This window comes from Castor canadensis, chromosome 10 (genome assembly GCF_047511655.1).
Source record: "Castor canadensis chromosome 10, mCasCan1.hap1v2, whole genome shotgun sequence".
In the NCBI taxonomy this organism is placed as follows: Eukaryota; Metazoa; Chordata; class Mammalia; order Rodentia; family Castoridae; genus Castor; species Castor canadensis.
In genome coordinates this window covers 131,532,212-131,546,714 of record NC_133395.1, presented here as the reverse complement: position 1 = coordinate 131,546,714, position 14,503 = coordinate 131,532,212, and the positions used below count along the sequence as shown (strand labels likewise).

The 14,503-nt window shown below is 37.1% G+C and overlaps 1 protein-coding gene across 3 annotated transcripts in view; it reads left to right on the top strand.

Moving 5' to 3' along the window:
- Window positions 1–14,503, top strand: part of Cntn3 (contactin 3) — a 327,478-nt gene that overhangs the window by 59,377 nt on the left and 253,598 nt on the right. For all 3 annotated transcript variants that reach the window (XM_074044252.1, XM_074044253.1, XM_074044254.1), the window contains exon 2: window positions 14,043–14,177. In XM_074044252.1, the coding sequence (XP_073900353.1) occupies window positions 14,123–14,177 (55 nt within the window). In that variant the 5' untranslated portion in view covers window positions 14,043–14,122. The remainder of the gene's footprint in view (window positions 1–14,042; window positions 14,178–14,503) is intronic.

Sequence of the window (14,503 nt, the reverse complement as noted above, 5' to 3'; positions counted from 1 at the left end):
GTCCCTTCCCCTCAAGTTCCCCTTCCCTGCTTCTGGGTCTTGGGCTTTCCTGTTAAGTCCATCTCCTTAGGAGCTCCAGGCAACCATTTTTCTCTTCAGATTTGTCACAGTCTTCAGAGAAATTCCTCCTGTGTTTCTTGATGGGGATTTTGTTAACTCTTCTCAATGACTTTTTTGGAAACCACGTATGGTTTGGGGAGCAACTAATTTGGGGAACAAGGAGACTTTCATTCCTTCCTGTCTCAGCCTTTCCTGGGGCAAGGAGTCACAGAGGTAGTGAAAGGGAAAAAACCAAATTATCCATAGAAGACATCTTTCAGTCTTGTCACTGACAGCTAGTACTGCAGTGGAGAAGCTTGCTATGGTCTACTCCTTGTTTCCGGAACATGTTGATGCTTCTGCAGTAGAATTTCTTCTTGGAGATATTTTTTTAAAATACAAATTCTGGGCCTGGTGCCTGGAAATTATGATTCAATGAACCAAGGGATCACTGTTTTTGCATAGCTCCCCCAGATGGTTTAATATGGTGCCAAGTATGGCAACTCCTGCCCCAAATCTGATGTTCATTAATTCAACACATATTGGTTTGAGTGTCTACTGTGAGCTGGGCACCATCATAAGGCTTTTGGGCAAACAGTGGGGATATATGTGGAAATGACCATGTGGGCCTAGCAGAGTTTTATCTTTATTTGAGAATCTCTTAACATTTTTGTTTTATTCTATTGTTTCTCCTCTGCAAGAAGGCATAGTCAGTGGCCTCAAATTCTTGGACTATAGGCCACATTTTGTCTACAGACATGTTTTCTTAGATTAGTCCTTTAATTCTAACTTGTGGGAAAAGTGTGTGTGTGTGTGTGTGTATATATATACATGTACATATATACTTATACATGTGTATGTATATATATTCATATATAATTATATGTATATATATTCATCTATACTTATATATGTATATGTACATACATAAAAAATATGTATGTGCACACACATATATGTACAGAAACACAGACAGACACATAACACACATACACAGGCTAGCGACAGTTACCTAACACAGAGAAGCAGCTGCCTCCTTTCTGGTAGGCAGCTTGGCAGTTCAGTATTGCCCCTGCCAAGCACTGTTTCCTAACTCACCCAGGGATGCCTGGCTTGTTCTTTAATGCCCTTAAATCCAGAGTACATTGGGGAAATTAGAATATATATTTGTGAAAGTGTCTATTTGTTTTTTTTTTAATCCTGAAATGTGAGGGCCCAGTGGAAAGAACTTGTTCTGATTCTTTAAAGTAAGATATGTGTTCAAATGTTCACACAGTGGTACATTCATTATAGGAAGTACAGAGAAGCAGGAAAGAAAGAGTGTTCTGAACAAACTAGAAATGGTAGGTGTGAATTCCCAGGAGCTTACTTGTCCTAAGAATGTTTGTTGTAGTAGAGTTCTAGATGCTGAAGACACAGCACTGGTACTTAGAGATGGACCTCACCTCCACGTCTGCAGGGAGCCATTTTGTAATTTCAGTTCCAGTCTGTATGTCCACCTTGGGGATGTGGAAAATGAAAGCACATTGATGACAATTACATGAACTGAATGTATCAACTCTTGATTCTAACTTTTGGTCTTCTTTAATCTCCTCAAATGTTTCTGGCTAGCAGTTCTATACCTACCTATATTTCACACATGGCACACACAGAAAAAGGTTCATATCTTGGGCAAGGTACAACAAAGAAAGGCAGTTTCTTGTGTTCTAAGGCAGACTATAGATACAGAAATTGATAATCAGACCCAACCTCGGGCATTCTTTGAACTACTGTTGCAAAGTTTTAGGTCTTTTGCTTTCTTGAGACAATGCCTTGCTGTGTAACCCTGGCTGGCCAGGAACTCATGAGCCTTCTGCCTCAGCCTCCAAAGTACTGGGAGTACAGGTGTGCCCCACGACACCAACCAAGTTTTGCTTCTTACACTCAAGATATTTGTGGATGAATGAAAGGTATCACTTTGAATTAAACATACTAAAGCAAAGTGCCTTTTGCGTAAAAGAAAATTACTCCTTTAAAACATGTCCCTTAATGTCACATTTCTCTCAATGAAAAATTTGAAAATGATTGCATTTCTAATATACAACATTGCATATTTCTCTAGGAGTAACAGCATGGTCAGTAATGCTTTTCATAACTTTAGGTGGGAAAATGCCTTGGTAGTCAAGGTTTCTAGATGGCCTGCATTTAATTTGCACATATATTTTGTTTGGTTGACTCAGAGTTTTTATTTTTTTTCTTAGTGCGTGTGGGGGAGGGGTAGTACTAGGGTTTGAATTCAGGGCCTTGCACTCACTAGGCAAGCACCACTTCAGCCACTCCACCAGTTCTTGTGCTTTTGCCCCAGCTAGTCTTGAATTCCAGGTAGCTGGGATGTGAGGCATGAAACATCACACATAGCTTGTTTGTTGAGATGGGGTTCCACTACCTTTTTGCCCACCATCCCCTGATGTCTACCTCTCGAGTAGCTGGGAGTACAGATGTGAGCCACCACACCTGGTTGACTTAAAGGTTTTGAAGTTCTGGTTTTCATTAGTTGTTTGCTAACTTTTAAAAACTGTGAGATCTCAGAAAACTCTGGATGTGTAGGAGCCCTGGGCTCCCGTTGCAATGTATAGGGCGTGGTATATCCTGTGATGCTCTGCCTCCACCCTCCTTGTGGATTTGTATCTGGCCTGCTGGACTCCTGTCCATTTCAGTTTATTTCATACAGGCAGTCAGTGGTTTTCCCTTTCTCCTCTTCCCATGGTGCTTCCTTCTTTACAGGGAAGCAGATGGAGGCTCCTGGCTGTGTGTGACTGGGGTCGGGGAGGACTCAGGTTCAGAGCACCTCTCTTTTCCTTCAGCTAATTTGATACTGTGGGTATCAATGCAAGCTGCTACAACAGTTTGCCCCAATTTAGATGTACACTTCTGTGTTGATAGAGTGAAATGTTTTATACACCTAGATGCAGCCCCTAATAGGTGTGAATTCTAAGCAGATAACTATTCATAGCCGCCATTAGCATTTCCAAAAGGTGTCAAAATCACTTCATTCACTGTGATAGAGCAACTTTAAAAAACACAGTTAAGCTCAAAAAGTGTTTGTTCAAAAACATGTAAGCAGCCCATGAGTACTTATGTCTCTTTTAAATGAGTTAGACACCCATACTCGAGGAATTAGAAACCCTTGTTTGACTGCATATTTTATTTAAGGTTGTGGTTTATTTATAGATATGGTGATAATTTAATATTTTAGAAATAAGAGCAGTAACTTGTCACTTGAATACCACGGAGTTAGTATCATCATAATCTCACTTAATTCTTTGTTTTTTTTTTCTCTCTCTCTCCTTTCTGTTTTTTTTATTTTCTTATTATTCATATGCACATACAAGGCTTGGGTCATTTCTCCCCCCTGCCCCCACCCTCTCCCTTACCACCCACTCCACCCCCTCCCTCTCCCCTCTACCCGCTCAATACCCAGCAGAAACTATTTTGCCCTTATCTCTAATTTTGTTGTAGAGAGAGTATAAGCCATAATAGGAAGGAACAAGGGTTTTTGCTGGTTGAGATAAGGATAGCTATACAGGGAGTTGACTCACATTGATTTCCTGTGCGTGGGTGTTACCTTCTAGGTTAATTCGTTTTGATCTAACCTTTTCTCTAGTTCCTGGTCCCCTTTTCCTATTGGCCTCAGTTGCTTTTAAGGTATCTGCTTTAGTTTCTCTGCGTTAAGGGCAACAAATGCTAACTAATTTTTTAGGTGTCTTACCTATCCTCACCCCTCCCTTGTGTGCTAAAGCTTTTTTCATGTGCTCAAAGTCCAATCCCCTTGTTCACTTAATTCTTATAATTAACTGGGTATGTGCACACTTAGCTCTCCCATTTTACAATGTAATATTTGAGGCAAAGAGGTTGAAGTAATGTGTGTGTGTATATATATATATGGTATTTTTAACCTAGGGTCATTCTGCCTCCTATGCATGTTTAAGTGAACTATAAAACTAATTTTGATGAACATTTATTATAGTAATAGTAATAGTTATTTCAATAATTACATATATGGACAAAGCAGTATTAACCATTATTAAATTCAGTACATCCTCCTCATTTTCTCTTCTTTTTTCTTTCCTTTTTCAACAAACAAACACAAATTCTTAATAGCCCTTAAGTGGGACAAAACTTGCAGTTTGACAAACTCTGACTTAAGTCAGTGTTTATAGGCTCATGCCTGTAATCATAGCTACTTGAGAGGCTGTGATCCAGAGGATCATGGTTCAAGGCCAATCCCGGGCAAAAAAGTATCTGAGACTCCATCTCAGCTGAAAAAAGTGCTGACTGTGGTGGCATGCACCTGTTATTCTAGCAATGACAGGAAGTTTAAAATACAAGGATTGCAGTCCAGACTGGCCTCGGCCAAAAGGGAGGCCCTACTTCCAAAATAACCAGAGCAAAAAGGCCTGGAGTTGTGCCTCAAGTGGTAGAACACTTGCCTAGGATGCGTGATGCCTGGATTTCAGAACCCCGGTACTGTCAAAGAAACAAACCCCAAGTTGACTTAGGAACTAGATATCGGGAAAGCCATTTCTGGTGAAATATGTGAGGGGGGAGGACAGACGCTTGTTAAAATCAGGCCATGATATGAGGGGGTCCACCTTAGAATAATCTGTTAAGCCACACATTTGCCTTTCTGGTCATTTTTGTTCACTATACAAAAGAGTTTTATTTTATAATAAAATTATTCTTTAAAGTTCTGATTAAAATTGCAGCACTAAGATTAATGTATGAAAATTATACTTAAAAATGATAACACAAGATACTGACAGCACCTTCTTTGTGACATGACATATATATATTTACTAAAAGCACTTAGAATCTTGCCCAATCTTCTTCATTCAATGCTCCCAGTTTTCCATTATTATCTACCAAGAACCCACTATACCTGAATCATGCTTTGGGTAAGTGGAGGATTAAGAGATTCCTTAGTGTTGATACATGTGTGGGAGTGCTAGCAAAGCATTTGCTTGGTTTGTGCAGTTTGAGTCTGCTTCCTTAGCAGTTTAGGCTAAAGAGAGGGGGAGTGGTGGTAGTATACGTTTAGAGCCCTTCACAACAGAGCAACTCCATAATCAAACCATGGTTTCTAAATTTAACAAGGAACAGAAAAAGACAACCACATATAGAAAAAGCAGAGCCCCTGTCCTGGCTGGGACTCAACATTTCTGTGACCTCTTGGAGATACAGATAAGGTCCAGAGACCAGTCTGGCAGTTCTCCAGAAGGAGAGCAACTTGGAAATGTCTCATCCTGGGATCTGCTTTTCTCTTTTGGCCAGTGAATAGTAGCAAATTACTTATCTTTGTTTTTCAGCATACTTTCATTTTGGCTGACACAGAGTCATTACCGTGCAAGGAAACTAAGAAGATTCCCCTCTAGCAAAACAGCTCTTCCCCTTTCTATATGTTGAACTTTCCCTCTCATTTTATGAATATGTACAAGAGCTGTCCAACTGAAAAATATCTTTCAGTGACTCTCCATCGACCTTCCTTCCATCTCCACCCACTATGCCACTTCTCTCACTTTGATGTACTGAAAGAAGAGCTGTCTCTACTTTGCCATCCTCTTCTCTCCCCCCTTCCCACCTTATATGGTTGATACTTCCCAGAGCCTCTGCAGGAACTGAGTTTGGTGATATCACCAAAGGCACTTATTTTGGAGATCTTAATAGTCTCTCTTTTTCCTTTTCTTTATTCTTTCTTTGCTCTTGTCTGAGACCACAGTATGCCCCCAGTACAGCTTCCTGTTGTCTCCTTAAAGTGCAGCACCCCCTCTCCCCCGGGTTAAAGGGCCTCCTTCATCCTTCTGAACAAGCTTCTCTTCAAGCACACCCTTTTTTCAGACTCTCCACTAAGTGATAAGGTTTATTTTAAAAATCCTGTCTCTGTGTCTGTACCTGACACTCTCTCTGTAGGCACTCAATGCATGTGGATTTTTCTCACCATGAACACTCCATCTCCCACAGTTACCTGGGGAGGAACAGAATAGCCTAGGTTAGTGCAGTTTGAGCCCCTGTTGATGCTGCCTGCTTCTGTCCCAGCTGAGATGCCCTTGATAGCACGTTCTGATCCCTTTACCTCTTCATAGCCTCTTTCACAATATCATTCATACTTTTTGACCTGTTACCAGATTAGAAGTAAAGTTGGGTTTTTCTTTTTAAAAATTATGCTTCATCTCACCTTTTCTACCACTGCAAACACTATTTTAGTACATGATTCCACAAATTCTTGTGGAGTAAGGCTGCAGATTAGTGGTAACCTGTAATTTCACAGAAATTTCTGAATGAGACTGGACAGACATTCAGAAAATTGGTAAATACTTTTATGACTAAAATGAAAATATTTAAATTCTGAAAGTTAGTTTATGGTATCCACCTACAAGGCAGACTAAAACAAAGTTTAATTTGTAATTTACCATGATGTTTTCTGTTCTCAAAGTGGCTTTAAAGAGACCTTGAATCCAGCTAGCTTAAGTAGAGATAAGGAATCTCTTTTATATCTGTCCAGGCCTATTTTGTGCATTTATTAATGTATATGTATAGTTTTTGCCTCTATACAAAATGGTAGCATCCTTTGCACTGGTAGTATTGTATCTTATGTTTGTGGCTTGGTAGATCCTTAAGAAACTTTGACTTAAGCTGAAAAAGTGTTGTTACATGCTTTTGCATTCATACCTAGTATGAATAGGGATAATACAAGGATATTGGTTTCAAATGCTTGAAATCAATCAGCAAAGTCATTTACATAAATAGTACAGCTCTTTCTCAGTACAAAAGAACTGAAATCAGCAGTCTTGGTGGTCAATTATATTAATTCTGAGATTTTAAAAATATATAAAATATCAGGTTATACTTTATGGTTCCCTGATGATCTCATTGCTTGAACATTCCATTAAAAAATGCTTAAAAGTGTGGAGCTCCCATCTTTGTCTCTCTTGGACAAGTTTATTAGTCCAAATGCATCTCTGTTTCCTTATGTGAAAAATGAAGGTGATAATCAAATGAGCATCCTGGATTGTCGTGAGGATGAAGTGGGTTAGGAAATGGAAAGCACTTAGAACAGTGCCTGGCACAGAAGCACTCCATAAAAATTAGTGATTATCATATTACTCTTTAGTTTCCTTCCTGGTATTGTGAAAACTGTCTTTGTAGAAAAACATTTCTATCATATTATGTTATTAAGCTATTTTTAAATTCTAAATAAGTATATGGCAGCAAGGAAGGAATATTGTTATGCAGACCTAGGAAACAAATATTCTTCCTTATCTCATGGTGAAGTCTAGAATACTTCCTCATTGGACGAGAGAAAAGAAAAAAATCCAAGAAGTATTTATAATTATGGAAATTTGTTCATTTCATTCCCACTTAATTTGGAAATTTTGAAGCAAAAGAATATAAGGACATTTCCTTACCAATTATATTTCCTTTCATCATTAAATGTGGCAGGACCCAAGATTTGTAGCAAGGTTCATTTCAAGGGAAACATGATATTAAAAATATTTCAAGAAGGGTATCTCAGGTTTGGTTACCTTAGAAGAACTTAAGCGCTACTCTGGTTGGGGGATGAAGATTCACTTTGAAAATCCCAAAACACTCTTGAAACTTGGACTTGCACTAAACCAGAAGTTATGTCCTGAAATACGTTTCCAAGGTCATGATTACATGTCAAGTAGTAGTCACTGTGGGTGGAGAGAGGCTGTAAGGCAGTATGCCTGGAAATGGCCAACCTAGTTTGAGGCTTGAAACAAAGCAAGGAAATTGAAATAAACCCTGTGTCAAGTGTACTCAAAAAGTGTTGACATTCCATCTAATATTTTGAAGCAGGTCATGGGTCAGCATGATTTGGTAGCCGTGTCTTCTCCTTTCAGCTTTCAGTGGTATGAACCTAGTAGAACCAATTAAAAAATGGATTTGTAATTTTCCCCTGACATTGGTCCTGCCAGCAAGGAGCTCTATAAGTGAAAGAGGCTCTGAAATCAACACAAGGCAACAATGTACTGGCAATATTTCTATATAGCTGCTTGATCTCTGGTGTGGTACACACAGCTAGACCGTGGATTCTCTTTGCCACTGTGTATGTATGCTGACTGCGGGAAGACCCAAAGTAAAAATTGATAGGATTGACATGCCTCATCATAATTTCAACTTCTTTGTCCATCCTTCCAACAGTAGCCTTCTCAGGAACTTTTGTTTACTTGAACAGATTTTGCTTCTTAAAAAGTTTACATAATTTAGATTTATTTCAATTTTCATGAAATTGAAAAAATTCAATTTTTGAATAAATTAATTGAAATTAATTTATGTACTATTTTATCAGTTCACAAATTTATTAATTTATCAATTCACAAATTCATGGAAAAGAAGCAAAGAATGTATTTCTACATATACACATCATCAAATGTGTATATGTACATACATATATGCACACATTTATTATGTCTATGTAAAAGAAATTACTTTCAGTGCAGTAATACAAACTATGTCCATAAAAATTAGCCTGCACCCATCTAGATACATTTTGTCTAGAGTGGTAAGGGTGTCCATAGATTTGGCTGATGGTAAAAAAGGATATGAATGAATGCATGATTACAAGTATGAATGAAAGCAAAGTGGGCACAGTACATCAATCTGGCAGGATGTTATGCCTCATCAAGCCAGGTGACTACAAGATTCATAATATAACACTTAAAGGAACCCAACTTTTATCCATTAATAGCTGAACATTTTTACTATAATAAATGTCTCAGTGTGCTCAAGATTGTTTTTTTCTTGGTGAGACTTGGGAATTTCATGTATTCATAAATAGAATTTGGGTCTTAAACAGCAAATTTGAAGGTGACTTTTTGTGGATATGAGAGATGCAGTGTGTGAAGTGATCCTTCTAGACAAAGTTGCTGTAGAGTTATTCTCTTTGAGAATGTTTGTTAGGTATTTGTTGCTCTCATGGGAATGCAGCCAAATCATTCTCACCCTCAGTTCTTTCCAACGAAGAGACTTGTCTCTGAGCATTTGCCAAGACTACTTTCAAACTTGTCTATATACATTTAAAATAATAAATACATATCAATATTTCATAATCCACAGTCTTAGTAGCAATTTTGTAAAGTATATGACATAAGCCACAAATGGTCTCTTCCTTCTTTTAGCACAACCAGGAACAACTATTTAGAGCATTTTTGTTTGGAGTCCAAGGTCTTGCATTTTTTATTTCAGCTGACATTAAGAATTACAGTTGTCAACATATACTAAATTTGGGGGCTATTTAAAGACTGCCATGAAAAATGCATTGTGAATATATTAAGGTTTAGCCCACAAATGCAAATGTCTATTAGCAAGGAAAATTCTAAAGGGTATCTGTTCCCCGACACCCACCCTTTGGTTTAAAACATTCCTATAAAAATAAGAATATTCTTATTGTAGCACATGACAATTTGATTTGTATTTGTCTTGCTTCAGTAATCTCCTTTGTATTTGTTGTAGCTTTGTAATTTCAGAAGTGGGACGAGCTTTAATGTGTCCCTTCTTTCCGTGACAATACTTGAGAATTACCGTCTGAAAGGTTGAGTCGTGATTGTTGTAAGCTTCATTATTTATAAAGTAAATGCCCCATTTTAACATTGATTAAAAATGAACAACTTAATTTAAAAAGCAGTTTTCCAGCATGAGCTTTTTCACCATTAAACTTCATATAGTGTGTGTGTGTGTGTGTGTGTGTGTGTGTATTTATATGACCATGAGAATATGTGAGTATTAACTCTTCTCTTGAATCAGGTAATTTGCTTAATATTGTCTGTTTTCTGGTTTCTTTGAATTTGTGGGCAAGAGTAAAATGGGTATGTTGGAAAATGTGTTTTCTTTTTAACCTTTGAACATAAATACAGCTTATAATATTTCTGATTTGAATGTTTGATCATATTATCTCCCTGATTACAATTGCAGTGCTTTTCAAAAGGCTTTATTCTGAGATTAATATTCTTAGCCAGGCATATAAGATTGACCTCCATCATGTCTGCAGTTTCATTTCACACCACACTCAACTTGGCCATTTGCATTCAACTTCATTAGCCTTCTTTCTGTTCTTTCCACAAGCCATGAGTATTTAAACCATAGAGCCTTCGCTTATTCTATTGCTTATGCCCAGAAGTGACTTCCAGAATATTTAACCAGCAATGGGGCATGGGTAGTGATCATGTGACATGGGCTAGAACAGGGTTCTGGAGGCCTGTTGCTAAGACAGGCATGATCCTTTACGTGGTGGATCTAGGGAGGTATGATAGGAATCTTGGGATAGCCTGGAAGATGGAGTGATAGTTCATGGAGGAATGTTCAGGCACTGGCTGCTCACCAGTCTGTTTATCACCTCAAAGTCCATACCACATCCTTGGCTATAGCTAGAAAATGTCTTCCTTCCTTCACTCTGTAGCACATCCACTCACCTTATTGGGTGATCTCTTTTCTTCCTTAATACTCACTTCCTTAGAGAAGCATTCCCTGACCTTTCCGACGGGGTTGGTTCTTGTATGTGTTCATGGAACCTGCTTATCTTTCCCACTGGTCAATTTAAAAATACTTTGTAATCACTGGAATAAGGCTTCACTCTAGCTAATTGGTGTAATCCATGGTGGGGGTAGTCATCAGTTGCGTGACAGCCCCACAAGCACCTCCACCTCCAGTTATAATCTCAGCCCCAAGAAGTTCTCCATAAATAGTTGTTGAATGAATAAGTTTTCAAAAAGACTCTCAAATTTCTTTGAATATATTTTAAAAATGTAGCTGATATGCATGTTTCCTTAGGGGTGCGTTGTTGAAATGATAATATTTTTATAAAGCTATTACCTTCTTTTTGCATTGTTGTACACTTTCTTGATACAATTTCCAAATGGTGGCTAAATGTCTTGCTGTGGTTTACCCTTTGGTTCCAGAAGAAATGATTCTCACTCATTGATGTCCAGTGCAAATATTAGAGTCTCATTTTGACTTATTCATTGTTCTCTGCAAGGATGCATTTAGGAAATGAGGGTATTTGGAATATTGAAGTAAATGAATACTTTTACTTAATGAAATAAACTTAATTTTCCAAAATAGTCTTCCAAAATAAGATTTTTAATCTTCAAACTTTATATGGAATATATTTTCATATTCATTTATATGAACATCAGAATATATGAGTATTAACCTATGCCTTCTTTTAAATAAGACAATTTACCTAATATTGTCTAATTTGTGGTTTCTATGAGTTTTAGAGAATAGTAAAATTAGTGTTGGAAGTGCTTTCTTTTCATCCTGTAAAGATAAATACAGCTTATAATATTTCTGATTTGAATCTAATCTAGCAGATTCAAATCATCAACCTAATGAAATCAATCTGATGATAAATCTAATAATTTGCTCTTTATCCTATTTGTAAGAGTTTGTAGCATTTATTTTTCCATACAGCATGAGAATACAGACTGACTAATTTGTTCTCTATATGACACAGAACAAAATTTCACATATTTTTTTAAATATTTCTTGATGATGGTTGTGGTGATGATGGATGATGGCAATGATAATGGTAAGGTAATCTTACTGCAGGATTCTTTGCTAAAGTTATCCTTTTTTCCCCTGAAATCCCCAGCTACACATTTTTTAAGACATCTGTTTCTTTGTTATAACTAAACTCTTTCCAGGTTAGATTTAGTGTATTAACTGAATAACTGTAACATTCTCAAAAGAGGAAATGGAAGTTCCGTCAAAACACTCATACCTTTCCCATGGCACAGTCTTACACATTCTCCTCAGACTTCAATATAGGTTTCTATTGTTCCCTAGTTATTTGTGGACTTTTGATACATCATGTGTCATATTACCGCTTCTTGTGTTTCCCATAACTCAGATGACTAGTTCACATTGTATTTCATTAGGCAACTTAAAAACTCTTGCTTTGTATTTTGTATCTACTTACTTATCTGTCTATGTTTGTGTGTGTTCATGTCACCCTTCTCAGAATTTTGGGACTACAAATTTCTTACATGCATGGTGAGAAGAAATTTACAGTTCTGAGATATAACTTATCTAATGTAAATGATTTTAGTCATTTACATTAGTAATTGATATTAATTGTGGACACAAATATCAGTGATTGAAAGGAAGCAAGACTAGCTATCTGAGAACCTTTGGTCCAAGTAGGGGAAACCAATCACCAGAAAGACTTGAGCAAAATAGTGAGTGTTTGAGGTACATATACACCCCTCCATTGTGTACTTAAATTGTTCTGTAATTTTATCTATCAGTCCCTGAGACCTGATGCTACTGAAAATAGATTTTTTACAGTCTCAGATCCATATTCCCGATATAGCATAGATACCACTCCATTGTCCAGTATATGCATTTCTTTCTACAACCTCTGGAGTCCTTTGCTCTCCCTATTAGAAGTTAGATTTCTTGGGGAATTTAGAGTCCCAGGGAACATCCCCCAAATGATGACAAATGGGAAATGGTATACAAATGCCTCAGCTCTCTTCTCTTTTGTCAAGGATAACTCTTGGATGACTTTGAGGCATATATTCTACACAAGATGGACTTTCAGGGTTTCCCAAGTGGGAACAAACTCTTGTGACTCTTGGTGGCTTCCTGTGTCACCTTTTGTAGGATGCCTTCTTTTCCCTGTTTACTGTTTCATCCCCCAACTGTTTTTATCATTTACCTTCCAAGTAAGCAGCTTGCTCTTGAGTTCATTTTGCAGTGCTTGGTTAGGGGGATCTAAAACCAAGACACATGTAATTTGTACTCTTGGGGTCTGGAGCGGATGGTGTAAGTTTCCAAAGTAGAGTTCTGAGAAGAGCACTTTTCTGTTGCATTTGTACTTGTCCAGATTCCCTGTAACTACTAATTGTTGTCCCTAATTCCTGGCATTCCAGCTGCAATTCCACCTCCTACTTCACACCCAGGAACTTTTATTAGATTCCAAGTGCTCAAGAGTAACGTTACTATAGGAATAACCAATATAATGCATTAAGTACATAATAATGCATGATGTGATATTATTCACCTGCAAATTATTATTATTTAGGACACACTTAATAGCTGATTAGACACACCACGTCAGGAACCAATTGTTGGAAACCATGTATGAAGGAATCTGAGATTTCTTTCTTTGGTTTGGGGACAACATAAACAGTCTAGTATGTAGCAGCTTCTGAATCAGAGAGTTGTACACTTTCCCTTCTAAAGTGGCAGACTTTAAAGTCATTAATTCTCCTGTGTAAAACTAGCTGAGTTTCAGCACTTGCAAGATTGTCTGATTTTAGGCATGTATGGAGCCCTCTTGATCATTAACCATGTAGACATGGTTAATGTCAAGGAGACACTGAAAATGACATAGGACTTTAATAGGATTATTTCTACTCAACAAGCATTCAAGTAAGAAAAAACTGGTTTCATATGCAAGGTTCTCAGACTGAGCAATTTCTGCCATTAGCATTTTTTATCTGTTTTGTGCAGCATATGTAACTGGAAGCTTTCTGTAGTTGTCTCTGAAAAAGTAGGCTTAAGATGGACATTGATAATGCTGTTTATAATTTGTATGCTTTATTAGGAACTCAGAAACTATGAAGAGCCTTGTATCAAGATAATCTCTGCTTATTTGGCTCTTTAGTTTTACTAAAATATCATCATTAGAGAAAATGGGAAAAATTTGAATTTCAGGTTAATATTTTATCTGTTACAATTACTGTCTAGCAAAAGCTTTAATATTTAATATATTAATAGCTAATATTTTAGCATTGGTGAAAATTTCTAATTCTACAAAGCTGCTTCCATTTGCCTATGAGTTACATAAAGTGTTTTTAATATCTGCATTTCAACTATCCTCTATTTTGTATAAAAAAGATTTGTTTTATCTGAGGATTTTGTGTGTCTCTGAATAATACAGTTTAAAGAGGAAAATCTCTTTTTTAAAAACGTCTTAACTTTTTTGTACGTATATTTTGCAGATTAAAGGATTTACCTGAGGACAAAGCATTCTGTTCATCAGAGACTGGACAAGAGTTACTCTTGCTTTTGGCAATTAAAGATGGTGTTGTCATGGAAACAGTTGATCCTGCTTTCATTCATTGGCTGCCTAGGAGGTAACAACAAGCTATATTTTCTAAGTTGAGGTTAAAACAATTCTCTAATCATATGTTCAAATCAATTTTCAATGTTGAAGTAAAACTGTACCAGTGGCAAAAAAATTCTTTTTCCCTAGAAAGGAAATTCAGATTCTTACTTCTCATAATTGGATTCTCATGGCCCTTCCCCTAATTTTTTCCCCCTGATAGTAAAGATACACTGATGAATTATAATTAATGTTTTGACTATGACAAACAAAATTTGGGAATTTTAATTCATGACTCTTTTTCAAAAGAAGCTGCAAGCTCCAATGCATAAGGGAGAATTTAAGTTTTAAAATACA